The following is a 26531-nucleotide window of genomic DNA, read 5'->3' on the forward strand; positions in this document are numbered from 1 at the left end:
TATATATATATATATATAGAAGAGATACTGCGCATAGGGCATATATATTTGGATATCGACCCTTTAAGTAATTCAGATATAATTGAACTTGCATTTCTTAATTTAAAAACTATTCCTCCAATTAATATAACATGAATTTTAAATTTATGAAATTGCTATTAAACATACCACTTAATTTTTTTTCCTTGAGAGGTTTCTTGTGATTCTCTATCAAAGAGTGATCGATGAGGCTGTCATTTCTCACAAGTGATTTTCCATATAGCATGGAGTCCCATTACAGAGTCTCCTTAATTGCAGATTTTGCACTGTATACCACTTGAATCACCCCTGTGAATTATTTAATAATTGATACACTATTCATTAAATCAGAAATACACTAATTAGAAAAGATATGTAGTTTTCTTCCGGGGTTATCTTTTGGAATTTAATTCGAATACATATTGATGACAACGTAAATATTTTTACAGTATATATCATCATCCAATTATTTGTCATATATAAAATGGAAAATTATTGATTTTTGTAATAATCCTTTTAAAAATTAGATTTAAGATAATTTTTAATTAATTGGTATTTATATTGGAAATATATCAAAATTAAACTAAGAATATTTATCAGCTTAATTAGAAACCCTCTCTAAAATAACCATAGTTCACATATCGCAGTGCAATCTGATTTCTGAAGTTATTAAGTAGTTTTATAAAAGTCTTTCTTTCTTTTGTTTTATTGCTAATTAATGGCGGTTGTTGAAGTGGAAGTGGTGCAATATAATCAAAGAGCTTCCATGGGGGACAAAGTATTTTAGAGGAATCTTGTTATGACTGAGAGTGGCTGAGTGCCTAAATCAATGATTGGTTTGGTGAAACGTGTTTTTATTGAGAAACCTACATCTTGAATGTTGTTGGGGATGCTTTATGATTCTTAAACAATAATTCATATATTTGTGTATCACTTGAAAAGTGCTTTTAGATTGTTGGGCAAAGCAGGCTTTTCTTTGATTTGGTCTAAAAAGTCTAAAATAACTTAAGATGTTTAGAATTATTGTGGTTGATATATTTAATTAATGTACGTAGTTGTTAGCTGCTGTGTGCCCTGGCTGTTTGCACTTGTCATGATATCTTTATTGCCGGTTGAAGATTATTTCCATTCAACATTGATACATAGGTAAGATAATTAAGCAATATACTTTTTAATATTATATTTTTATTATTATTCAAATTTATGAGAAATCATAAAATTATATAAGTTTTACTCCTTATTTATAGTAAATCACACTTATAATTTTGTAATTTTCATAAAATGTTAACTAATAAAAAAACATGATGCACTCCTCAATCTCCTCTATACATTATTAATACGTATATAAATAAAAATAATTATATAAATTAAAGTGACATGATATAATACAATTGATAAATAATTATATTCTTTAAGCATGAGAGGAGTTGAATTTCTAAGTTTGTATATATATGAAAGAACATTTATTAGAATAAATCAGTTTCTTAAATAGATTTGTATGATTACTTTCTAACTTTTAACAAAACTTGTTATATAATAATCCAAAAATTATTACAATAGAAAAATAATTCATAAATTAAAATAAAAAAGAAAAATAGAGATTTGAGGTGATTTTTTAATAATTTAATATTTTTATGCATGAAAATAATTAATTTGATAGTTTTGTCAAATTCTATCATGAATTTCTTACCACATGGATCCTCTTATCTTTTCCTTCTTTGACTACATTGTGGAAGAAGCCAAAAAAAGATTGAAAAGAAAATATAAATAATGAAATAATGATCAAGCTTATTAGGTGACAACTCATGACATTCATATTAATCTATTATATGTCTTCACATTTAGTTTTGAATAAATGTAAATTACAATATATCAATAATGACTAATATAAGTGATAATAATTTATCTCTTCTAATTAATTGATTCAGAATTTAAATTTTAATCTTAAGTATAAAATAAATTTTATTAAAAAAATATTTAATTTCTTTATGTAGGTTCATAGTTTCTAACTTGTCAACAAAAATTAATAATTATTTCGAAAGAAAATTACCTCATATCAATGTCACGCTAAAAGAAATGAAAATCGTTACAATTCTACCCTATCTTTTATTTCAATTTTTTAACAATAATGACCAAAACTTTTTATATGATGAAGGATATATTTCATAAATAAATAATTAAATAGGCAACAAACAATTATATAACGCACACGAATGACATTCTAAACTGACATGTTGACTTGTTGATGTGATATAATAGCTAAACTAACTAAGGACACGATATAGGAAAGCCTTTATGTAGAGTAGTTTGGTTAAGTAGTTCCATTGGTATCTTAATGCACTTCATATCATATAGTATTCCTTTGTTTCTTGAATTAATCAGACTTTTTTTCCCATTTGGTAGGTAAGATTAGCAAGAATATTTACTTAATATCTAGTTATGTCCTTGTTACTTAGGACACAAATTCAATCATTCACTCTTATTATTCAATACAAAAGAGTGGATTATTATGACAAAAAGAAGTGGTAAAGCCATCTGACAAAGTAAGTTGTTCAAGGGACAGGAGCTCTTAATTAGTTAGCTACATTGTCTTTGGCTACATGTACTTAATATGCAAGCCCTATATATTTTTATTATCATGACATTTCCCATTCGCCTAAACATTAAAATAATATTGCAGACTTTGAAACTTGAAAGATAACGAGTACATTTGAGAAGAAAACACAATTGCGAATGAATTAATCATATAGTGCATCTTTAATTTTTAATTAGAATGGTCTCCAATGGAAGTAATTTATCTAAAAACATAAACATATAAAATATATGTAAGCTTAATATATATATATATATATATATATATATCGAATTATTATGTGATCAAAATTGGCTAGTTTGAATTCTTTACTAAATACTTATGTTATATACGACAATCAAAAGTTCTTGTTACGATTTTCCATTTAAATACACTCGCAAACTCTCTTTTTGGATTATGAATGTAAATGCAAAAAATTGTTCATTTAAATTAGGCAAAAGTCCCGTCACTCTCCTGATGCGTACCAGATGTACACGCATTAGCAACTGAAAGTATTGATACGCTGCCATGATTGTGACCTACCATGATTTGCATTAATTCGTTTGTAATATAATAACAAATATTTATATACGTAGGATGTACTAAGTATGTCATTGAATTTTTATTTAGAGTTATATTTTTGCAATTTTTTAAAATTTATTTATCTTTAATTATAAAAAAATAGAAAATTACGGTCACCTCAAAGAGGGGAATGCAAACTTAAATTTATGAAATATATGTTAGATTAATTAAAGATCCTATCTTATTCGACTCAAGTATTCAACTAACCAGCTGTTTGAATTAAAAAAAAAAATTGTATTAGAATTTTCGTTAGAGAAACGAGATACGCAAGAATTTTTCTAAGAACTATGTATGTCTTTTTTTTAAGTAGGGTATCCGTATCCCTAGCTGAATTTATTTAAGGGACTAATTTTTTTCAACAGATGTTCTTTAAACATACTAAACGATGGTATGGTACCCTTGACTACAAACTTAATTACAAAAACATATTATATGTGACACATACGTAATCATTTTGGTTCCAAGAACTGTGCTATAATTTAATTGAATAACGCGAGGTATTTTAGATTTGCAGCATAATGAAGTCCAACTGTACCAAAAATCCAAAGAGAAAATTATGCCAAAAAAAGCTAAGATTTTTTTTTTGAGAAAGTAAGAGAATATTTATGTATCTTTACATCTATTTTTTTATAAAATTTTTATCCGTAGAATTTTATCACGTAATGATAGATATCTGTTCTTACTTTCCCAATTTCATTAGTTAACTACATTTCATGATCATAAGAGTTATCTTTTAAATTATTTATTGTTAAATAGTGATATGAGCTTGAGAAAAAAAATGGACATATCGGCCAAAATATGTCAATAACTTTTATTAAAAAAATCTAAATTTAATCTAATAAAACATTACTCATATCAGTATTTAAAAACAAAAATAGTATAAAATATATTTTGATCGTCAAGATAATTTATTCACACGTTTAATTCAATTGATTCAGATAGTATTTTAAAAATAAAAAGACATCAAATATATTTTGTTGGTCGATCAAGATAATTTATTTACTAGTTTAATTCTATTGAGTCAGATATTAATTTAATCAATGAAATATATATTACAATAGTAATTTACTAAAATAAGCTATTTTTTTCATGCTAACTTAATTAACTATCCATTTTTCTGTCATGAACAATGTACAGGTAAAAATAGAAATCTCTTGTTGACAAAATAAATAATTCATACGATTTGACTAAATATATAATTCATAGAATTTAAATAAATACACTGAAGTTAACAAAGAAAATAAAAGAATACTGTAGAATATCATTCAATTATTTATTATCATATATTTAAAATCCATATTTGAAACATTTTTAATTAGTTACTATTATAATTTGTTTTTACTTGACAGTACCTGAATATTAGACTCTAATTTCTAATTATTATATCAAAACTATAAAATTTATTTATCACTTTTTTTTATTGTTTTAATATCATTAATATTCAAACATCATATTAAGCATTGTTTTCATTAGGCACTTTTATTGAACTGTATTTCACTTTAACTAAGCATTGCTTTATATATTAGCTACTGGTGCATGTATTCAAGATATATATATATATATATATATATATATATATATATATATATATATATATATATATATATATATATATATATAAAAGAATCAACAAAATTACTGTATAAGACATTTTTAATTGGTTAACCCTTAACAGTATAAAGAACACTTTAATTGTTACATAAGAAATTACAGTTTTTTTTTTAAATAACATTATCAGAATTTTTTTTAAAGAAATTTCTTGTCTATGTTTTCCATGAAAATATTCTCATGGAGAAGATAAAAATCTAACATTCTAAAGCTAAAAAACAAATTTTATAACAATAAAAATATTATATTACTTTTTAAAACCATTTAATGTAATAAATAATTAAAAATTATGATAAAAAAATACTAATGCTACTCTTTTATTTTCCGAAAGTTCATATGAGATTATTTATGACCAATATTTTTAGTATTCTCTGCCACAATTTTTTTTAAGAATCATAAATATATGATTCATGATTTTCAGAAATGGCATTTCGTGCCACATTTTCTAGAGTCATCTTGTATGTAATATTTACTACTCAAGAAAATGGTTTAATTGTTCTCAACCTAACGCTTGAAAACTACGTTACATATAATTTAAGAAAGATTAAATTACTCTTATGTACTTATAGTTTTATGATTTATATGTTTTTGTCTTTTATAATTTGAAAGTAATTTTTTTTAGTATATATAATTTATATTTTAATTTTCTTTTAGTGTTTATAATTTAAAAGTGATTATTTTAATTCTTATAGTTTGTATTTTAATTTTTTTTAATTCTTATAATTTGTAAGTGATATTTTTACTCCTATAATTTATATTTTAATTAAATTTTAATCTTTATATATTAAAAAAATAAAAATAATTAACTACAAATAATTTTATTATAGACATCAAACCTTTAAGAAACTTGTAAGAGGCCACGAGGTAAGTTATTATTAATATGTTTCAATAATTTTTTTGACCTTTGACATGAATCATTTGATGCTGGTTAATTATAATAGTACTTGGCAAGAAAAAAAGTATTTATAGACTTCGGGACAATGAGAAGAGAGAGAGACGAAAGAGATTTAAAAGGACGGGGATAAAGACTTTGACAACGAAGTAGGATCCGAATTGATCGGAGGGGTTGTGTTGTGTTGTGTGTTGGCTGCAGTTATCAAAATCTTTTTCTGTCTCTCTCTCTCTTCATTTTTGGTTGGAACCCCTCTTCTTTTTGTCTCTCTCTCTTTTCTTTTGTTTCTCATCATCATATCTCAATTCTCAACGAGTTTTAAAGGACAAAGGAAACCACAACCAACAACACCAGACGTAGGAGAAGCTAGCCAAGAGAGAGGAATCATAGTTCCTTTTCTGGGAACGACGGTTCCTCCTTTATGCTACCTTCACCACCTCTTTCTTCATACCATACCCCCCCTCAGGTGAATTCGGCTCTTTCATTTCTTCTTCTTTTGTTATCAATTATCATCATTGATCCTTTTGCCAATGACCCTTTTCTCAAATATACATGTTTTTAATTTTTTTTCAAGCCTTTTTTATCCTGCGTGCATGCATGTTCTCTCTCTCTCTCTCTCTCTCTCTATATATATATATATATATATATATATATATATATATTATGTTCCTTCTTCTTCCCTATTTATCAACGTGTTCTTTCTCTATTTCATATATGTATGCTTTTGTTTTCACGTGACTCGCTCATGCTGCCTGTGATGTGCTATTTTATGTGTGTTAGTTACCCCTTCAACATTATTCAGCACGTACGTGTTTCTAGGATTGTGTAATTCATGTGAACATGTACGATGAATCCAGGCCAATGTTGTTACATCTTGTTTTGTTTTGTTTTATTTTTGTCAACTCTTGCAAGCCAAATTAATCATTGTACTTTTTTTTACGATTAATATTATCCTTATATGAAAGGATATTATATATACTTTTTTTTACAAATTAATCATTATTCAGGTGCTTTTCTTCAAATTGAGGTGGTGCGTGGCAGACAAAGCTATGTGATCGATCACCTTGATGGCTTCCATGTATAATCAATCGTAGGTGTTTCATTGTCTAGATATGTATACATGTATAACAGTATATGTGCTTGCTGTTGCACGTTTTAATTGATTATTTGGTAAAGCCAGCCACTTCTATTAAATTAAGTTGATTTTCTCATCCTAGTATATATAAATTAACCATAACCCTTTTGATGCTGATCTAGTACAAATTTAATTGTTTGTGTGGCTGCAAGGTGATCTAATTTCTTCTCAGGGGGGGATTAATCATAGACACACTGCTTAATCAATATTTTTTGTGGAGATATACATCATAAGGAAGAAAAAATGTTGACCGGATTAATGAAGAAGATCGCATCCACCACAATGGGGAGCTGTGCCTCAAATCCAAGCAGAAAGAGCAGTGGTCAGAAAAGAAGAAAACAAAAGTCTGGGAAACGCAGAGGAAACGGCCTTCCCTCTGCACTTCCTGAATTGCCTTTGAAAAGGGTTAGCAATGCCGGAAGCCGTGTGGGAGACTTCTCTCTCAGTAACTTTGTTCACCTGGACTTTGAGAATAATGGTGCTTCAGCCCCCTCCTGCAGAAGATCAGAGGTTTCAAACATGAAGTTTCATCTCACACAATACCATAGTCATAGTCAAATTGATGCAAATGGTATGCATTTGTTTTCTCTTCTCCCCTCTCTCTCTTCCTTCCTTGCTGCAAAATACAAAACTATTGGGAGATTTTTGTTAATTAATGATTGTCTTAAAGTGAGAGTTAAATACTTTTTTTGTCCTTTACAATTTAATGTGTAATTTTTTTTTGTTTTAGTCATTTGAAAAATATGTTTGTTTTGTTTTTCTTCTTTAAGCGCTTTAGATAGAGCTTTGAACACTGAAAAAAAAAAACGTTATTTAAGGCATTACAAATGAAAAAAAGGCGCTACATCAAAATCATGACTAGAAACACTTAAAGTTTCAAACCATGTTTGGCCAACGCATCAGTAACTTGATTTCCCTCATGCAAGATATGAATCCATTTAACCGTGATTCATGCAGCTGATTGCACTTAGTGGGATAAGGCTTTGTTGTTGTTGTCATGGTTGTCTTCTTTGATGATGTTTCTTATTGCATTTAGCTTGATGGATTTCATGGAGTTGACATTGCTACCTTTGGTAAAACATGCTGAACACTTGTATATATTATGCAGGAAAATACCAAGAAGAAGCATGGTTTGACTCAGTTAGCATTATAGAATCTGATTCAGATGATGAATTCAGCAGTGTGCATGGAGGTAATGAATTCATGTCTTGTAGTTCCTAGTGACTATTAATTTCAGAATTGGCTCTTGTTTTCTTAATGGAACTTATCTGTTTCTTCCTTTTATGATTTACAGATTGTTTTCCCTTTCCCAACAATGCTATGGGAAGTGTCCCAAATACTCAGTTACTCCAGTATGAAAGTGCATCCTGCATTGTAGATTCAGTGCATAAGTATGAGGAGTTTTACGAAAGTTACCTCAAAATTGATGGTGGAAACTGTAAGAGTGGGGAGAGAACTCAAGAAAGCAGCTCAAAACAATCAACAGTTATCATGCTTTCTGTAAAAAGGACTTCAATTGATGGACATGACAAGACTGAATCATGTAAGTACATTATGTGTAAGATTTTCCGTTGTTTTGGGCTTTTGTTCTTTATATATATATTTTTTTAAAATCTCCCAATGTGAAATTATGAACACCTTGAAGGGTTTCCTTGTCCAACAATAAGAATGCAATCTCTTGTGTGTTGCCCTATTTGTTACATCTATATTGCTATTTTTCTATATATATATATATATATATATATATATATATATATACATATAATTTGAAAATGCCTAAGCAGTAAAACTTTAGGAACTTCATATCAATACATTCATTCAAACTTCTCAGAATTATGATGATACTAATGAGTGGATGGACAGGTTCATCAGAGAAATTTCTTTACCGTCCTGCGGCGGGGCTTCAAATTCCAGTTTCTATTCAAGAAAAGCCATTACCTAGCACATGGTCTGCGATTTCGCCTTCAGTGTTCAATCTTCGCGGTGAAAATTTTTTCAGGCACGTGAGAAAATTGTATCTGTCAATCTTCTGTCATTTTATGCACATATTCATCAATTAGTTAGTCCTTTTGTTTCTTCTGAAAGACTGATATTATATGTGATATTCAGAGATAAGCAGAAGTGCCCTGCTCCAGAATCCTGCCCTTACATACCAATAGGTGTTGATTTATTTGCCTGTCCTAAGAAGATAAGTCACATAGCTAAGCATCTTGAACTTCCACTTGTCAAAGAAAATGAGAGTTTACCTTCCCTCCTCATTGTTAATATACAGGTTTGGTCCTAAACTATGTATTTGCTCCTTTTATGCTCACAAGTCGCAAATATGCTTCACTTTTGATGAGGTCTATAGCTGTTATTTTTCTACTTGAACAACATTAGAGAGTGCTTACATAATTATGTTTTTTTTGCCTTAGTTGCCAACATATGCTGCTAGCGTGTTCCTTGGTGATGCCAATGGGGAAGGCTTGAGTCTTGTACTATATTTTAAATTGTCTGAGAATTTTGAGAAAGAGATCTCACCAAATTTTATGGGGATGATCAAGGTATTTCTTCTCATCAATAGTTAGTTACTTCATTAAACTTTCAGATCTGCAGGTTTACAATATAAAAAGGAAGTAATGAAATCCTTCAATTACTGCCAGTGCCAGATTTCTTCTTATGTTTCCTAAAGGAAGTATAATCTCAACGTTTGATTGAATTATCCTTACATTAATTATTCATGTCCTTGCACTCAAGAAAAAGCCATATCCTCCATTCAAATTTTGGCAATTAAGTACTTTTTGACATCACTAGTTCTACCATGTTTTTTTTTTTAAGGCCTAATCTGTTTTAATGATTAACATCAAGAAGTGCAATTGTCAACCCAGACTGGGGGCATGTTTTAAAACTTAACTGAGTAGTACATACCTTTTTGAGTTAAAAAAAACAAAAACAAAGTGGATGCTTAGAACAAGCTTGACTTGGTTAACATCATGTCTATTTTCATGTGTGTCCTCTTTTACTTTTAAGGGCTAATCCTATTAAACAGAATAATCTCTTTCAGTCTTTTAGTTTACTTACCCTTAAAATGTGCATATATATTCGATTTTATTTCCAACAATTGATTGCTCCCGTGTATTATCTGGATACATGTTAAAACTTGTTAGGTATTCTTTTGAAGTAGGTCCTTAATATGACATGCTCATAAGCTTTGTAGTTTCCTTAGCTTCTCAAAATTGCAATGTATTCTCAATTTCTAGTCTTCCAACATTAAGGAAGAAAAGTGAAAATCCAATTTGATCTTGCTGCAGTTTCCTAGCTTCAAGTTGAGCATTTATTTGTTAAATAACAGTATTTGTTTGACAGAGATTAATAGATGACGAGACAGAAAAGGTGAAAGGGTATACAAAGGAAAGCCTGGTTCCCTATAGGGAGAGACTAAAAATTTTGGCTGGAGTAGTTAATCCAGAGGACCTTAATCTGTATTCTGCCGAGAAGAAGCTTATAAATGCCTACAATGGCAAGCCAGTTTTGTCACGTCCTCAACACGAGTTCTATAAGGTATATATATACAAACTTATGTCTTGCTTGGCTCAAACTTTGTGTCTACTTCTCAGTTGAAGGAATCCTTGAAATTGCAATGTTTTAAACATATTTAAGGCCTCAGAATTGAGCTCATCGTGGTGTTGACATTTTTATATACAGCTTTGGTAATTAGTTTAAATTGTCTTTGTCTAATAATAGAACCTTAGGATTGATCCATCTATTTTAATTTTTTAGGGTCTGACTAACCAGTGTTCTTAAAACATTGATTAAATAATTAAAAAAAGAAAATATTTAATGTAAAAATCATAGGAGAGTCCAGAAAAAAAAACTATGAATAACACAATTATCTGTTTATCAATAAAAAAAAGTTTTTACTTTAAGTTCTTTAAACAGTGTTCTTAGAACATTGGTTAATATTTTCCTATTTTTTATTACAAGATTGCTTCATCTATTATTAATTGTTAGTTTGATACACTCAATAAATGTTTGTAAGGATATTGAAAAACTCTAAAAATAGTAAAACACACATTCAAATGATGCACATTCCTTTATGTGTTTTGAATTGAAATTATACTTTCACTCGTATACATTGGGTTACAGAAGTGTTCGGGGGTGACTGACATGAATCTTTGTATTCACTATTCAGAAAGGGATGTGCACTATTCAATGTCTAATATTTTAAAGGAACTTAGAGGACGCATAATCTATGTTAAGTTGTTTAACAAAAACTTTTTTTTTCTTAGAGTAACAAAGATCTTTCTGAAGTTCTTTTTATCTTAACATTTGTTTTAGCATAGCATGAAGCTCACTTGACAATGTAGAATGAATGATTCTTCTGCTCCTCATATTTTTACGCATTATTTATGTATTTTAATTACAGGGACCTAACTACTTTGAAATAGATCTGGATATACATCGCTTTAGCTATATATCAAGGAAAGGACTTGATTCACTTCGAGACCGTGTAAAGCATGGAATACTTGATGTTGGCCTAACTATCCAGGTATACCATGGTCATGCAATAGTTAGTTTAGACATTCCACTAATCAAGTTCATCATGCTACTCCCTCTAAACTCATATATAAATAAAAATAACTAATTGTATATTAATTAAGAAATTTGATTGATATCATTTAAATAAAAAATAAGATTATTTTTAAAATGTTCTTTATTAGAACTTAATATCATAAATAAAAAAAGTCATTGAAAATAAAATTAAAATTAAATAAAAGATGTTTTAAAAATGATAATATTAAATAAGACAAAATTAGTTAAATTTACTTATATTCAACTCAAGCATACAAGATTGTTTTTTTTTTACTTATGAGTTTTCAGATATACTATTATTTGTTTGGAAAAATTATTACATGATCCAAAATTATTATAGTTCCAACTAATATCTACATTACAGGTAGTCGAGTAATATTTTTTTTCTTCTAATAAATTGTTCATGTTCTTCTTCCTTCTTGCCTAATTGGTGTATTAGTATGCTTCTATATTTTAATGCCCCACTTGTTATGCTTTTGCAGGCACAAAAGCAAGAGGAACTTCCAGAGGAAGTGTTGTGCTGCTTAAGATTGAATAAAATTGATTTTGTTAACCATGGCCAAATTCCTACACTTATGACTCTTGACGATAACTCGGGCGTGCATTAGTTGATCGATGGGGAGAGCAGAAAAGAAAAGAGAAGAGATTCATTGATATTTATGAAAGAATGGGGTGCCAAATCTATTTAATAAAACGAGGGAAAAAAAAAGAAAAAAGAGAAGCAAATTTGAAGAAATTTGAGGCTTCTCTGATATGCAAAATTGTTTTTTTTATTATTTATGAGATGATGTAATTAAAGTCCTATATGTTACTTTACATGACAATTTTCTTCCTCCTTGTGTTGTCAAGATGACTAATTGAAAAGGTGACAATTGTAAAAGAGACATCTTGGATTATTAAAGAAAAAATTATAGATTATAGAACAAATTATACTAATATTCTTAAAATTTGTATATGTAATCTTTTCCTTTGCACATTATTATATTTTTAGTTAAAAGAATAAAATATTTTAAAGTTTTTAAAAAATATTATAAAATAAGAGTATGTTATTTTTTAGGTGAGTTAGATGGATGAATCTAACCCACCACGATGAATTCAATTTGAGTGGCCGAGTTATAACAGAGTTTAATCAAGTATTATAATCAATTGTAAATTTTTTCTCTTTTATGAGTCTAACCTAGGTTGAATTAATAAACTTAAATCTATTTTGACATATATCTACCTAACTTCTTTAACAAACTTTATAGATGCAATTACAAATTTTAGATGCAATTGACGAATGATGGTTTAATAATTTTTTATCCCCAAAATGTCCCTATTCCCTTCCTCTGTGTGGTTTATTTCCCCCATAAAACAATTGAAAGCAACACTTCATCTATTGAAACTGAGGGAAGAAGGTAATAATCTATAGAAATAATAAAAAAAAAAAGGGTCAAATCAAAATCACCAAACCCCCACCCTAGCATTGTCAAACTCATCACCGTCGGACCCAATTGAAAAAACTCACCCCCATGATCAAATATGAATCAAAATTGTAACACATTCAAAAACAAAACTAAAAAACCAATCTCAACTTCCTCAAAACAATAACAATAGTAGTAATAACAATAATTAAACCACAAATACATTTCAAAAAATCAAATTTAGAAACAAAAATTTCAGAACATAAGAAATAATTGAAAGCAAGGAGATTCGGAAGAAGAATTAAGTCTTATTCCCTCTATGTCGTTATTCTCCCACATTGGAAATAAGCGACCCATGGTTGAAAACGTCCCCTTTCTGCACAACCACCTTTAAAGTAAAAATAATATTATATATAAAATAAAAAATACAGTTAAGAAATTATAATTTTTTAAAGTAAAAACAAAAATAATATTTTTCTCGATTAAAGGTAGGTAATTAAAATAATTAAATGTTTGTACAAATTTAAAATAACTAACAAAAAATTTATCTCACTTTCATCAAAGATATTTAATTAAAATATTTGGAAAAATATAAATTAGATTAATTTACACCTAACTTAAGAACTCTCGTGCATCTCATGTGTAGAAAGACTAGTTGTAATCATGTCAAAAGAATTTTTATAATTGTAATTAAATAACAAATTCATATTTTTCATAAACTTATTTTAAAAATGATACGAATATATGTTTAAAAACAAAGTTTTAAACTAAATGGAAAAGTTAGACAAATTTTTATTTTTAAACTAAGATTAAGATCTTTATATAATACTATAAAATTAATTAATACATTAAAATAGACTAAAATATGTTTTAGATCCTTATAAATTAATGAATTTTATTATGTTTTTAATAATTTTTTTATATTGAGTTCCTAATAAAAGAAAATTTTGTTTTTATCATTGATAATTGATTTTAGTCCTTAATAAATTAATAAATTTTACTTTTGATCGATAATAAATGTTATTTATTTTGTATTTGTCCCTTTAAAAAATAATTGATAAGGACTAGTAACAATTAAATAAAATTTATTAAAAACTCAAAACAAACTTTACTAATTTATCAAGAAATAAAATAAAATATTGAAGACTAATTTTTTTTTTGGGAGGCAAAAAAACATTTTTTTAATTTATTAGGAACTCATGCAATTTTTATTATTAGAAATCCAAAATAAAAACACTAAAATGTATTTTAGCCATTAAAATATAATCTATATTCTATTTCTTTCATCTTATTCAATGTTTATTAATAATAAAAAATATAGACTACATTATAATTTTGATCATTTAATTTTTTAAATCCATAACTTTAGTCATTCATATTTTTAATTATAATATTTAGTCATCTAGTTTTACAAATTTACAATTTTAATTCATTTGTTAGATTATTATTAACCAATAATTGCAATTAGAAGAATTATTAATTTAATTATAAATTAATTAAAATTCATTAATTATTAAAAAACCTTAATCAAAGATTAATTGATATTTTTTAAGAAATATTTTCTCTTAAATTATATTATTTTTAATCCTTCTACCCTAAACCCTCATTCACAGTCACGCTCTACCTGAAAAGTTCATCTCTGCCCAAAACCCTCACAGTGACGCCGTCATGGTGCCACACTGCCACTTTCACTGATTATTCGTCGACGGTTCCAACTCAACAATTTGTTATCTCTCTGCGACTTCTACGTATGCTTCTCTTCTCTCTCTATAATGTGTGTTTGCATACGGCTATGTCGTAAGGTCGAAGCTCCGTCAAGTATCTTCTGCGTCTTTTGTGAATACTAACGCACGTAACTGAATTCGATTTGTATTTGCGCGCTTTTTAAATTGGTTCTGTCTGCATCTTGCACTTTTTTTTTCTCTGTTTATTTATAGCAGAACGAAGGAACTTGTTTCGTCTGTGCAAAGCTTTTGGGGTTAGTTATTTGTATCTATCATATATCAATGGACCCTTTTTTTCTTTTTCTTTTTAACTTGTTGTTGAGTCTCATAGATAAAAGCATGGAGCCAGTATAATGAGAAATGTTCTTTGCAGAAATTGTTAGAACTGTTTGTAATTTTTCACATGGCATTGGTTTGGTTTTCTATGCTGCCTTTCATGCAAAAGAATGATAATTTTACTCTTGTGCTGTTGCTAGTTTTGAAATTGAAAACTTACATTTTGATGCTGAATGGTTTTCACAGTTACAAGTAACAAGTTGTTGGAACTTCTTACGAGTTAAGAGCCATTTATTCTGCATCCTGTTTTTGCTTCAATAAAATGGAGACAAAATCATCCAGTTCCTCTACAAACTTGGTAGACCAATCAGTGGTGAGTGCTTGCCCTTATCCATCTCTGTTGTGCATGGATACATACAGCACCAAACATCGTTTTTTATGTCAGTCGTAATTATAATGTGTCAATGGTTGTATAGTGTCCTGGAGATGTGATTCTTGATCTGTCTAACATGACAAACCAGACAATTAAACTTGGTGGTGGTCTACGACAGGTATGTCTCAGGTTTTTCGGAAATTTAGAACATTCATTGACAGTTTGACATTTGAATTCCTGTTTCTCACTATTTTTTTGTTGGCTCTACACTACGTGTGCATGCTCACACAGACATGTATCATTTTTGACAATGATGGAAACTTGGGTATTATGGGGTGCCTATGTCCCACATTGAGTAATATGGGATGCTCGGTGGAGTACTTAAGTGGCTTGGTTCTCCTCCCTTAACAGCTTTTTCTTGAGGGACAGTTTTCCAATTGATCGGGTGTTTATCAGACTAACTAATTTGAGGATGCCTTGTTTTTACCTCCATACTTCCTTTTTAATTTAAATTCATATGCATGTTAGACACAGTACATATGCTCAGCTCTCTCATGTTTTTAAATCACTTTGGTTAACATAAGTATACAAATTTTTCTTAGAATTTATGAACTGGCTTTTCTTCTGTTTAGGGATGAAGTGATACAGAACTCTAAATTTCATTAACCTTAAATTTCAGGTGTCTTGCTTTTGATTTTGTATTTGTTTATTCACCTCCTCATTTAGCATCTTATAAACAAAATGGAAATAACATGTGATGATAGTTCATATATTTGCTTCATTCTGTTCAATCCTGTTAATAATAATGGATTCTCGCTCATGTCAATTTTCTAGGACTGTGATGCGATTTCTGTAATGAAGGCTGGCAGACTAAGGTTCTCAAAGCCTAATAAATACTGGGTTGAAAATTCTCAGAAGAGGGTGAGTATCATACTGTGTTCATGCTATATGTATTAATGTGTAAAGGCATTGCTTTGACTGACATGACAATGCTGATTTAAAGGCATATTTATAGCAATATAGCTATAGTTAAATCAAGAATGTTTTATTTTATCTTACATGTATTCCTGGAGCATTTTTAGTAGAATGGGCTAATATGTTTTTGATCTACAACAAAATGAATAATTCCAAAGATGATGGGAATAAATATCCTCAAATCAATTGTTTTCAATTTTCAGTGTTGTTATTTGCAGGTGTCAAAATTTGTTTGTCATTATACTCATTACATTGAAAGTTAGTATCTGTCAGGAAATTTGTGGAGGACCTTTTGCTATGTTTGCTTTGGGTCTATTTTATGCTCTCTTGAATTAATTGATTTTTCAATTGCAGTCACAAAATTAGGATAAGTTTGTGTGCATTTTCTTCCATTTTAATTTGTAGTTTCATACATATTCTATATCAATATGGAATTAGGTTCTTGCTGTTAAGATGAATAGCAGTTTGCATTTGCCAGAAAACTATTTCCTAATGCCTACAAATTTTATTTTATTCTTTTCAGCATTGAATTATGTTATGTAATTTTCATTCTTGTTATAAACAGAGTAGAATTTCAGTGTTTTTTCCCGAACAAAAATTCTATTTTTTCCTTCCATATTCTGATTTTTTGTTTCTGCTTTGTTCAGTATGTGCCACATGCAGAGGATTCTGTTCTTGGAATTGTTGTAGACTCCAGATCAGATGTAAGGAAAACTTTCTTGTTGACTTTAAGTTTTATGTAGGATCTTGCATTAGTATTTATTTGTCTTGAGTTGTTATTTGTTAATGAAGACTAAGGACTTAAAAAAAGAGAATTAGCCATTACATGTCACTACCCTTCCGCAAAACCTTTAGTTTTTTCCTACAAAGGCACAATTGCGTGTTTATATGGAGGAATTTCAGCCTTCCATCATGTTCCGCCATCCACCATTGATTACACTGATGTCATCTGTTGTACTTTTTCTTAGTTGAAAATAATTAAATTTGTTTCTTACCTAGCTCTGGGTTTCTTTCTATGGTAATCTCAATTTATTGCTGTGCAGAACTTTCTTGTTGACATAAAAGGGCCAGCTTTAGCATTTTTACCAGTGCTTGCATTTGAAGGAGGAACTAGAAGAAATATACCTAGGTTTGAGGTGAGCATAAATTATTTTTGCATGCGAATTGCTTAAAATTTTGTTTGATGTTTAATGACTCAGAAGTAGAAGAATGACATATGTTGTGTGTAGTTTTGGAAAATCATTTCATCTCTTTATCTGCAGGTTGTAGTGCCTACCACAAACACAAATCACTGCATCTTTCTAGTTAATGGTATTTTCAATCACAATGGTTCTTAAGGAATTTAGGATTTTGTTGCAGTACACCCTAAGTAAAAGGATATAAGGTTCATTTGGTAGTCCTCAATTATTAATATAAATAATTAAATATAGCTGAAGGGATCAGTATTATGCATTGTAACGTGGACTAGATGATTGAGCCACTGAGGTCAACCATTGGAGGCACTAGTAACTTTGACTAGTATGAGAAAAAACATAAACCCTTTGAAGTCAGTTACAATCCATGATCTTAATGCTGGTCTTTACTTTTTAAGTTACTTAACTAGTCTGCTTGAAAAGTTACATCATGTCTAGTTTAGAAATTTGAACTCCAACCATCATAACTTGGCTGTATCTTGGGGAAAAGTTGCATTTTATATTTATTTTATATTTTCATGTTCTTTCTATGTATTTGTTTTGTCTGATTCTGTGGAAATCTTATTCACCCTATAGCTGTACCTTTCATCCTTTTTAATAGTAAAATTTCATTTTCTATACATAAAATCTTGGGTTATTTTCTTTTCACTTCAATGCTTCAAGCGTCAAATTGTCACAGGTAGGATTGTTATTAGCTATGGAGCTTGAATTAAAGCTTTTATCTTTCACCAGCCTTGATATCCTATGTTGAAAAAGAAAATGTATAGTTGAAAACATGGCATTTCTCTTCTCTCTACACTCATTCTTGTCCAAGTTACTCTTTAAAATACTTTTTCCATTTGGCAGCAATAATCAGCCTTCACAGGTTAAAATACTTCATATTTATCATAGTTTTAAAAAACCGAACTGACGATCAACCAGGTTAAGGTGCTGGGTCAATGGTCGAACCTATGGGTCACCAGTTGACCCACATGACCCGGTCTTTATTAAAAAAAAAATTCATACCCTATCTTAAAAAACTACATCACAAATTAATTTAATTTCACAAGTTCATTCTACAATTTCAAATCTATTGACATTCATCCATGATATTCAAAACAAATAAAATGAGTTATATATATATATATATATATATTTATTTTTTAAATTTTATTATAACCATAATATATATTATATATTTATCAATTATCATATTATATCACGTGCATAACTCTAGCACATTGATTCAATAAACTTATCAATTTAAGTTAAAATATAAAAAAAATTGATGTATGTTAAAAAAAATTATAATTTTCATGTAAGATTTGATATATAACTATGATTTGCAAAATATATTGCAACTCAAACCATTGGTCCAGTGGTGAATAGAAGCTTGGTAAACGTATGGGGTTTGGGTTCCATTCCCAGCCCCTCAATATTTAAGTTCTTTTCTTCTAAAATAAGAGACTGTAGGATGGTTTAACTGCTAACTTGGCCGGGTTGCACCTGACCCCACTGGGCTAATAGCATAAATGATCCAATATGCAACCCGACCCGACCACTGGTTTACGGTCGAACCAGTCCAACCGTCCGGGTTTTAAAACACTGTTATTTATAGTTTTTAAATAAAATTGTCACCCTTCTAGATAAGATTACCAGGATGATTGAGGCATTATTATTTAAGATTAAGAAAAAAAATAAAATGAGTGCACTCTGGATGCTTGGATGGCCGTATGCTGGCTAAACAAAATTGTGATTTTAAGGTGTGTCCAGACTCAAACCATTAATAGTGGCTCTGATGTGGAGCAGGTTATAAGTTTTTCTTGGGATGAATTATGCCTTATGTGAAAATAGGATATTTCCAAATGGGATTTACAAATGCAACGTAACAACTAATAACACATGTTGCAGCTCCTTGTAGTCTGGCCAAATTCCTTAGATTTATTGAATATCGAAGAACAAATCAGCAACTTACTATTTCTGTTTTTTATTTATCTTTTTGGATGTGACCAAGACTACGAAGCAGAGAGTGCTTTTCCGTTAGATGTATAGGACTATTATCTTTGAATTTTTCTACTGCAATGGATTACCAAAGATGCCTTGTTGGTTAACCTAATTAAGTCTTCTGAGATTGTATGTTGTATTAATTCTTCTAAGAGATGAAGTGTAAAAATTATATACATTTTCCTTTTCATCTCTTTTAATTTAGCTGTCGAGCTAGCACTTGACTTGTCATTACCCTCGGAATGTTAAACAATGCTCTGTTCGTTTGATCTATCATGTTTCTGTAGGTTGTATTTTCTTTTGCCTAATGCTTCACCTGCAGATAGGTACTTTGATTTACGCACGGGTCGTAAAAGCAAACCCTGGAATGAATCCAGAGTTGGCATGTACTGATGGTAGGTGTTTGTTCTCGACCTCATTTTAAGTTCTTATTTTCTGTGCCTATCAATTATAGGTTTTTTGTTGGTTAAGTTAAATTTATTTCTATTTTATTTTTGCTGACTTGACTCTTTTATTTTGTTTCGGTGTTTGTTTAGCCAGTGGGAAAGCAGCAGAATTTGGTGCCCTAAAAGATGGCTATATGTTTGAGTGTACAACGGGTCTCTCAAGGATGTATGCCTGTGAAATTTAATTTTTGTTGTCCATGCATAACATTAACAGATCTTGACATGAGAGATTGTGCTGTTTGTAGGCTTCTCAGTTCTCCCACATGTCCAGTACTTGATGCTTTAGGGAAGAAACTGTCCTTCGAGATAGCAGTTGGCTTAAATGGACGTGTTTGGGTATGCAAAAACACTCTATTTCTAGCGTGCCATATTATGTTCTTTTTCTTGGCTTCTTTAAACGGACTTGTCTCGTATGAAGCATATGCTTGACCATCATTTATGAGTTGGAGTTGGGGGTAATTTCATTCTATTAATTTCAGCTTTCCTTTTCAAATTGTTTCATTTAGGTCAGTGCAGCATCTCCACAAACAACTATTGTTGTAGCTAATGCGATTATGAATTCAGAGACATTGAGTGGTGCTCAGCAGAGAATAATGGTTGAAAAGCTGCTGGAGAGGATCCATTGATCAAGATAGTCTTGTGAGTATATGATTTTAACCCTTCTAGTTTTGATTGGCTATTCTTATAGTCCCTTGTGATTTCAAGTTCATAGAAAACATAATACTTGTTTTGCAATTGTCATCTTATTCCATTTCCAACTCATGAAGTGCGTACTTTTTATGTGCTACCAAATACCAATGTTTTTGCAGGGTGAGCACTCTCCACTAGACTAGCCCCACTACCTATAGGGCACAAAGGATTATCAACACCTTCATGTTTAATTTTTGTCGAGAAAGAATCAAGAACCTCAGTTTAATTTTTTAATTTTATGACCGAGATGCATTTGGTTGGAATGTATTTTTTGGGCCATTCAATATCATTATTTTTACAAACCATGAATTATTTTAATTTAAAATATATATCTAAATTTATTTTAAAAAACATTTTACGTCATTATATTTTGTTAATTTTTTTACCATCAGAATCCGTTTTATATCTTTTTCTACTATTCAATTTTTTTTCTTTATTTGATTAATTTGATCTCAATCCTTGTATGATTTTGTCTCTTTCAAATGTATAGTCTTTACCAGTGTAGCAAATGAGTGCGAATACATAAAGGATAGGGTGAAAACCAAACTTTTAATCGTGAAGCTCGATAATGAAGGGTAAGACATACCAAGTTTATGAATCAATTTAATAGTCTTTTATAGCAATTAATGCATAGTCCGAATAATGTACAACACATGACAACTTTATTTTATTCTATTTCTAATGAAAAAGTTCAGAGATTTGGAGATCAATGAGTTTTTTTTTTTAATTTATTTTATTTATAATTATCTCAATAAGTCAAAATTTATTACATTATATTTAATAATATATGTTTGATTAATTTGACTTCAAAATTTATTGTATTATATTAGATTATGTTAAGGATTCATACCAAGGTGTTACAAACTTAAATCTACAAACTGATGCATCTAGAGCAACAGTTGAAGTGGTTGCACATAGTAAAACTATTAGCTATAGATGAATAAAGGACTCGATGTGATATTTTTTTAATTCATATCTAAAACGTGTCATTTCATGTAAACATGATCTAATAGAGAAGTTTGATGAATCGGTGGTTGACATTATAGATGAAAATAAAAGAATAGATGTCGTGAACTTATCTTTAGATTTCCTCAATATAGTGTGGTGTGATTTTATTTGATTTAAATTATGTATGAAATCGGAATGAAATCAAATCAATCTTATATAGTTTGATTTTTGCGATTTGAAAATTATGTTAATAAGTATTATAAAAATGAACAAAAGTTTGTTATTAATTGAATAAAACTTCAGTAATAATTAATTTAACAATCAACTGAATAAATGAACAACAAAAGTTTTAATAATTGAATTTAAAGTAAAATAGTAATTTTTCAAGATGAATAATACTTGAATAATAACTATTCAACTTATATAATAAATCATTCAAATTAAAAGTAAAAATAGTACATAATAGTTGTTTTCAAAATCCAACCACCAATTTAAAAAATTAGTAAAACAACATTTGTAATACTTACTTTTAACCTTGGAAACTTAGAAAGTATATATTGAATAACAAAACACTAATTGCAATATAAAAAAATTTAGGGATGTTTGCCTTGCAGTTTGGTTTGGATTCTGCATATCAAAGCACGAATCTAACCGAATCACATGGTTTGAAACATAAAAAACCAAACTAAACCAATGACCATTGATTATTATGCGGTTTTCGGTTTTAAGCTCGATTTGGTTCGATTTTAAACACTTCTTGGGAGTGAATTCAATACTTGTGCCCTTTTTAAGAATAGCTAATCTAGTTATTCTCAATTTTTATGTCTTTTTTAAGAATCTTTAGTGGGATTGAATCCACTTCTGACAGACATGTCTTTTTCAACAATATTGCATTGAAGGAATTTGAAGATAAGTCCATAGTATTTGTTCCTTTATTTTCATTTACAATGTCAACCATCTATTCATCAAATTTCTCAATTAGGTCTTCTTTACATGAAATGACATGTGTTAGTTATGTATTAAAAAATATCACATTTGTTCCTTTATTTTCATCTATAACTAATTGTTTTATCTTGTGTAACATCCTCAACTGTTGTTGCTTTTGATGCATCAATTTGTAGATCAAAGTTTGTGACACCTTAGTATGAATCCTTAATACAATGTAGTTGTTCTTAACTTGTGGGAAGTCTTTAATCTTTTGATGTAGTTTCCGAGTCCTGGTCTTCCCTTCGTTGAATTTCTTCTCCTTCAAGTGCCTCCTTTTCACTTTTGAAGTCTCTTTTAGCTTTAGTTAGATTTTGTCATGTATGGTCTTTTTGACCAAACAAGGATAGTTTTGAAAACTATTTATTAAGGTTCCGTTTGGGGTGATTTTTCATTTTCAATTTCAAAATATTTGAAAATCAAATTCAATTTTTGTTTTGAATTTTTAATTCCAACTTTGATTTTGAAAACTTGCAAAATAGAAAAGGAACTTTATAATTAATTTCAAAATCATTCCCAAATTTCTCCATGTATCTTCAACATCAAAATTTTGTAATTCCAAAAAAGGTCAATCTAATGGATTGCTGACCAGCGGTTAGCAATTTCGGCCATTGATTGCGATTGTTACCGGTGATCGGTGAATGGAGACCGCGACCGCAACCATTACAAACGATTGGTGATGCAAGCGACGACCGCACTCGTTACTAGTTGGCGACTAATGATTGGAGACTGTGATTGGCAAAGTGAGAAAGAGTAGCTTGAGGGAGAAGTGTTAGAGGATTAGAGTAAAACCAACAACCAAAACCTACAAACCTATTTTTATTGTTTTTGAAACGAGGTAAAAACTATTTTGAAAAGAAGCAAAAAAATCAATTCAACCCCATTTTTGTCCAACACGTTTTCATTTTAAAATTACATTTTAAAACAAAAATCAAAAACTGACATCCACCTCGAACAAGACCTAAAATGTGAAGAAAAATACTAATCAATTTGATGTAGTTACTTTAGGCTTGATATGCTATCCCAATTTTTTTTAGGTGCCACTTGTGAGCATCTTCACATGAAGTTTTACATGTTGGCATGTGCAATAACACAAGTAAATGCAAGTAAATATTTACACATAAAACAAAAAAGTAAATTAAAGTATAAAACATGCTAGGTCAATGTAATTTTTAAACAAGTAGATGCAATTTCCATCATATTTCGAAAAAAGTGTTTGTGTAGTGAACATATTGGATGGAGAGGGTAACTTATGATAAAATTTATTTCATGATCCAAAATTTTGTCACATTCTTGAGGAAAATATCAAATAGCAAGGAATAACATGATGAACAACTATATTAGACAACATAACTTACACTTTCAATGTACACAAAAGGTACTAATAGTACATCATCATCCAAAACCTGCGTTCATTGTTCAAACTTGTTGTTTAAACCTTTTGCCCTTACCTCTTTCATCAGTGTTAAACTAGTTGTTTATTAGGGTTTGCACTGGATAGGCCCCTATCAAAACTTAGGCCTAAGACTAAAAAAGAATGCGATATGAGCATCTAAATAAAGATGACTTGTGAGGTGAGACAAAATTCTTCCTCACTAAGATGTTTCTTCCAGAAAGACTAGGTGATCTGCTCTTCCTTCAACTGAAGCCGTGCGACCGGCTGTTGTTCATTTCCTCCCATACCTCTGCTGCCAAAATTATGCTTCTCGGGATTGGTGTTATGTGATTTTAACTGTGATGCAGTATTGCTGGCCATAGTGTGGCTGTTAGTCTTAGCTGCTGGCACATCATGATTGTGTTTTCCTTCATATGTCGTTATGACAGCTTTAGGGTCTGTTGAAGCCCTCTCCACATGCTTCCGCACATTGCAACCTTGCGTTGTACATTTGTAATAGCTCCTGTGCATGATATAAGCAAGCATCAGCATTATTTTTTTCAGGACAAGACAAGGTTTACATAAAGTAGTATAGATAATCTGAGTGATGAATTGAACAGATCGAACATTTCTTTAAACAAGTTCAGGGCAATCATATCAGTCATGACTAGTTCAATAGATGGAATCAAAGTGTGGAGGAGAAGCAATATCACCTAGGATAAGGGTTGCCTTTGACAACTTTCTGCCCATATTTTCGCCATCTATACCCATCATCTAAGAGATCAACTTCACTTGTTGTTTGCACAATGATTCGAGGCTCGGTGACAGTCCTATGTGAAGAAGGTGGATCTGACTGCGAGACTTCTGCTTTTCTGCAGAATTATAACAACTCTAAGATCAGAAAAGACACATGATGTTAGGAACCGAGAATAAAAATGGAAAGAAAAGAAATGTTTTATTGAATAGAATGAAAGAATAGAAAATAGGAGAGGGAGATCTCCTCCAAGGGTTTCCTCTTTTGTCTTCACCAAGGATCTCCTTTCACAGAGAACAAACACTCAATTTACAAATGATAACCAAATAGAGAATGCATCATTTCCCCTTAATTCCCCTTATTTAGATCTAATTAATTCCTATGGCCAACTAATTAATTACTCTAACTCTGTAACTAGTTTTCCCTTCCCTTCTATCTTAACTCCTAACAAACAATTATCCAACAAGAACAGATTTATATAGAATAAAAGCTTACCTCCTCTTGGGCTCAGGCTCAACATTTTTCTCATCCACTTCAGTTTCATGATCAGCTACTTCCTCGCTGTCACTTGTTCCTGATAGACGATCAGCTGTTGCCTGACTTGACTCGGGATCCATCTTAGACATTGAGTTTGTACTCGTCCCTTGATACGTTGAATCTACATTCCCTTGCATATTTGAATTTTCATTTGAAGTCATGGTGTCTTTTGAGCACTTGTTAGGATGAGGACATTGATGGTTGTGTTCTCCTTTATAAATAATTGCAGTTACATGACCCTCAAGCGAGCGCTCGACCTTTTTCTTGACAGGACAGTTTGGATTCGTGCACTTGTAATAACTTCGAGGAAACTCACTACCCTTGACCTGTTTCTGCCCATACTTCCTCCAGTTGTAGCCATCATCTGCAGGCTTATCAACATTCAACAATGATGATTGCAATCTTTGTTCTGAGTGAGAATGATCAATGGATTCAGTCATTGCAGCCCAAGAGTCAGAAGTTAGAGGTGGCATCAGCTGTTGAGTTGTATTGGAAGCAGCTGCAGGAGCCTGTGTCAATGAATGTTCGGCTTGGATATGCATATTGGAGTTGGCTTGTGAAGCCTGAGCTGAGACCTGTGCTAGGGCCTGCTGGTGTGTCATTCCAAAAGACACCTACACACGTCACAAATCCGGTTCTCAGGAGAATAAGGAGGCAGTATAAAAACTTAAAAATATCATGTGACTAAGTTATCCTAACAAGGAGTGGACATATGTTGTAGCCTGTTGCAATGTTCAATATAATGCAAAGGATGAAAATTTCATTATCATGTAGATTTAGATATCTGATATAATGCAACAAGCAGCTTTAAATTTTTGTTATCACACCACAATATATATACTAGATGTTCACATTTATATAACCATTGTTTTGGGACCACAATCTATGTATGCTATTATCCTTATTAAGTATTATCTTTGCTATGGCCAGAATTCAACTTTATGGTCATAGAAATAGTACTATAGAATTTATAGTGGACCTAAGCCTAAGCTTCCGGTTAAGAGATCAGTTTGGAGCTCCTGTTGAGTGATTCAACATGGAATAGAGTGTGTTGGGGTGAGCGTTTATTAAATTGATTTTAAAATAAAGTGGTTTATGTTTGGATGTTTTATTATAAAACAAATTAACAATAAAACTTGGTATAATTTTTTTTATTTAACACAAAATCTATCTAAAATGACTTCAACTCAAAATCAATTTTTGTACGTGAGGCCAAACATGTAAATATTTATTTAAAATCACATTAGTTGATATTTCTATGTGATTTTGGAAGATTCAATGTGAATCCAAGCATGCACCAAGTGTGACCCCTCAGCATAATCTCCCAAGGTCGTACTGTTTCCATCTTGAATATTGGAAAACAGATATATTACTCAAGGATACCTTAGAAAACCTACTGTCTAAAACTGTTCATACATGGCCTTTACTATTCATGAAAAGGGTGGGGGGGGGATTGAGGTACAGAAAAGCTTGTTCTTAAGAGTTATGACA

The 26531-nt window shown here is 30.2% G+C and overlaps 3 protein-coding genes across 6 annotated transcripts in view; 2 read left to right on the top strand and 1 right to left on the bottom strand.

The window, feature by feature from the left end:
- The first annotated feature begins 5755 nt into the window (after positions 1 to 5755).
- LOC100798811 (uncharacterized) lies at positions 5756 to 12311 on the top strand. 3 transcript variants are annotated; one of them, XM_014766518.3, is made up of 11 exons: positions 5756 to 6138; positions 6680 to 6842; positions 6960 to 7378; positions 7916 to 7999; positions 8102 to 8350; positions 8671 to 8806; positions 8917 to 9079; positions 9222 to 9350; positions 10153 to 10347; positions 11213 to 11335; positions 11862 to 12311. In XM_014766518.3, exons 3-11 carry the CDS (start codon positions 7051 to 7053, stop codon positions 11985 to 11987), a joined length of 1533 nt encoding a protein of 510 aa, XP_014622004.1. In that variant the 5' UTR covers positions 5756 to 6138; positions 6680 to 6842; positions 6960 to 7050; the 3' UTR covers positions 11988 to 12311. The 3 variants fall into 3 exon arrangements, with proteins under 3 accessions (XP_014622004.1, XP_003520096.1, XP_006574926.1); XM_003520048.5 differs by having other exon boundaries at positions 5768 to 6138; positions 6680 to 6762; XM_006574863.4 differs by lacking the exon at positions 6680 to 6842 and having other exon boundaries at positions 5768 to 6138.
- Positions 12312 to 14375: 2064 nt separating this feature from the next.
- LOC100791930 (putative exosome complex component rrp40) lies at positions 14376 to 20744 on the top strand. 2 transcript variants are annotated; one of them, XM_003518701.4, is made up of 11 exons: positions 14376 to 14530; positions 15029 to 15155; positions 15259 to 15333; positions 15990 to 16076; positions 16778 to 16834; positions 17174 to 17266; positions 19629 to 19701; positions 19843 to 19918; positions 19998 to 20088; positions 20259 to 20391; positions 20562 to 20744. In XM_003518701.4, the coding sequence occupies exons 2-10, from the start codon at positions 15105 to 15107 to the stop codon at positions 20376 to 20378; spliced, it is 723 nt and encodes a 240-aa protein (XP_003518749.1). In that variant the 5' UTR covers positions 14376 to 14530; positions 15029 to 15104; the 3' UTR covers positions 20379 to 20391; positions 20562 to 20744. The 2 variants fall into 2 exon arrangements, with proteins under 2 accessions (XP_003518749.1, XP_006574927.1); XM_006574864.3 differs by having other exon boundaries at positions 14389 to 14760.
- A 2940-nt stretch (positions 20745 to 23684) lies between these two features.
- The window catches only part of LOC100799335 (probable WRKY transcription factor 4), a 5306-nt gene continuing 2459 nt past the window's right edge, over positions 23685 to 26531 (bottom strand). Inside the window, exons 2-4 of the mRNA XM_003520049.5 lie at positions 24999 to 25654; positions 24463 to 24621; positions 23685 to 24272 (exon numbers count right to left, since the gene is read on the bottom strand). Of these exons, the coding sequence (XP_003520097.1) occupies positions 23993 to 24272; positions 24463 to 24621; positions 24999 to 25654 (1095 nt within the window). The 3' untranslated portion in view covers positions 23685 to 23992. The remainder of the gene's footprint in view (positions 24273 to 24462; positions 24622 to 24998; positions 25655 to 26531) is intronic.

The sequence above is a fragment of the Glycine max genome, chromosome 2, assembly GCF_000004515.6.
Source record: "Glycine max cultivar Williams 82 chromosome 2, Glycine_max_v4.0, whole genome shotgun sequence".
Lineage (NCBI taxonomy): Eukaryota > Viridiplantae > Streptophyta > Magnoliopsida > Fabales > Fabaceae > Glycine > Glycine max.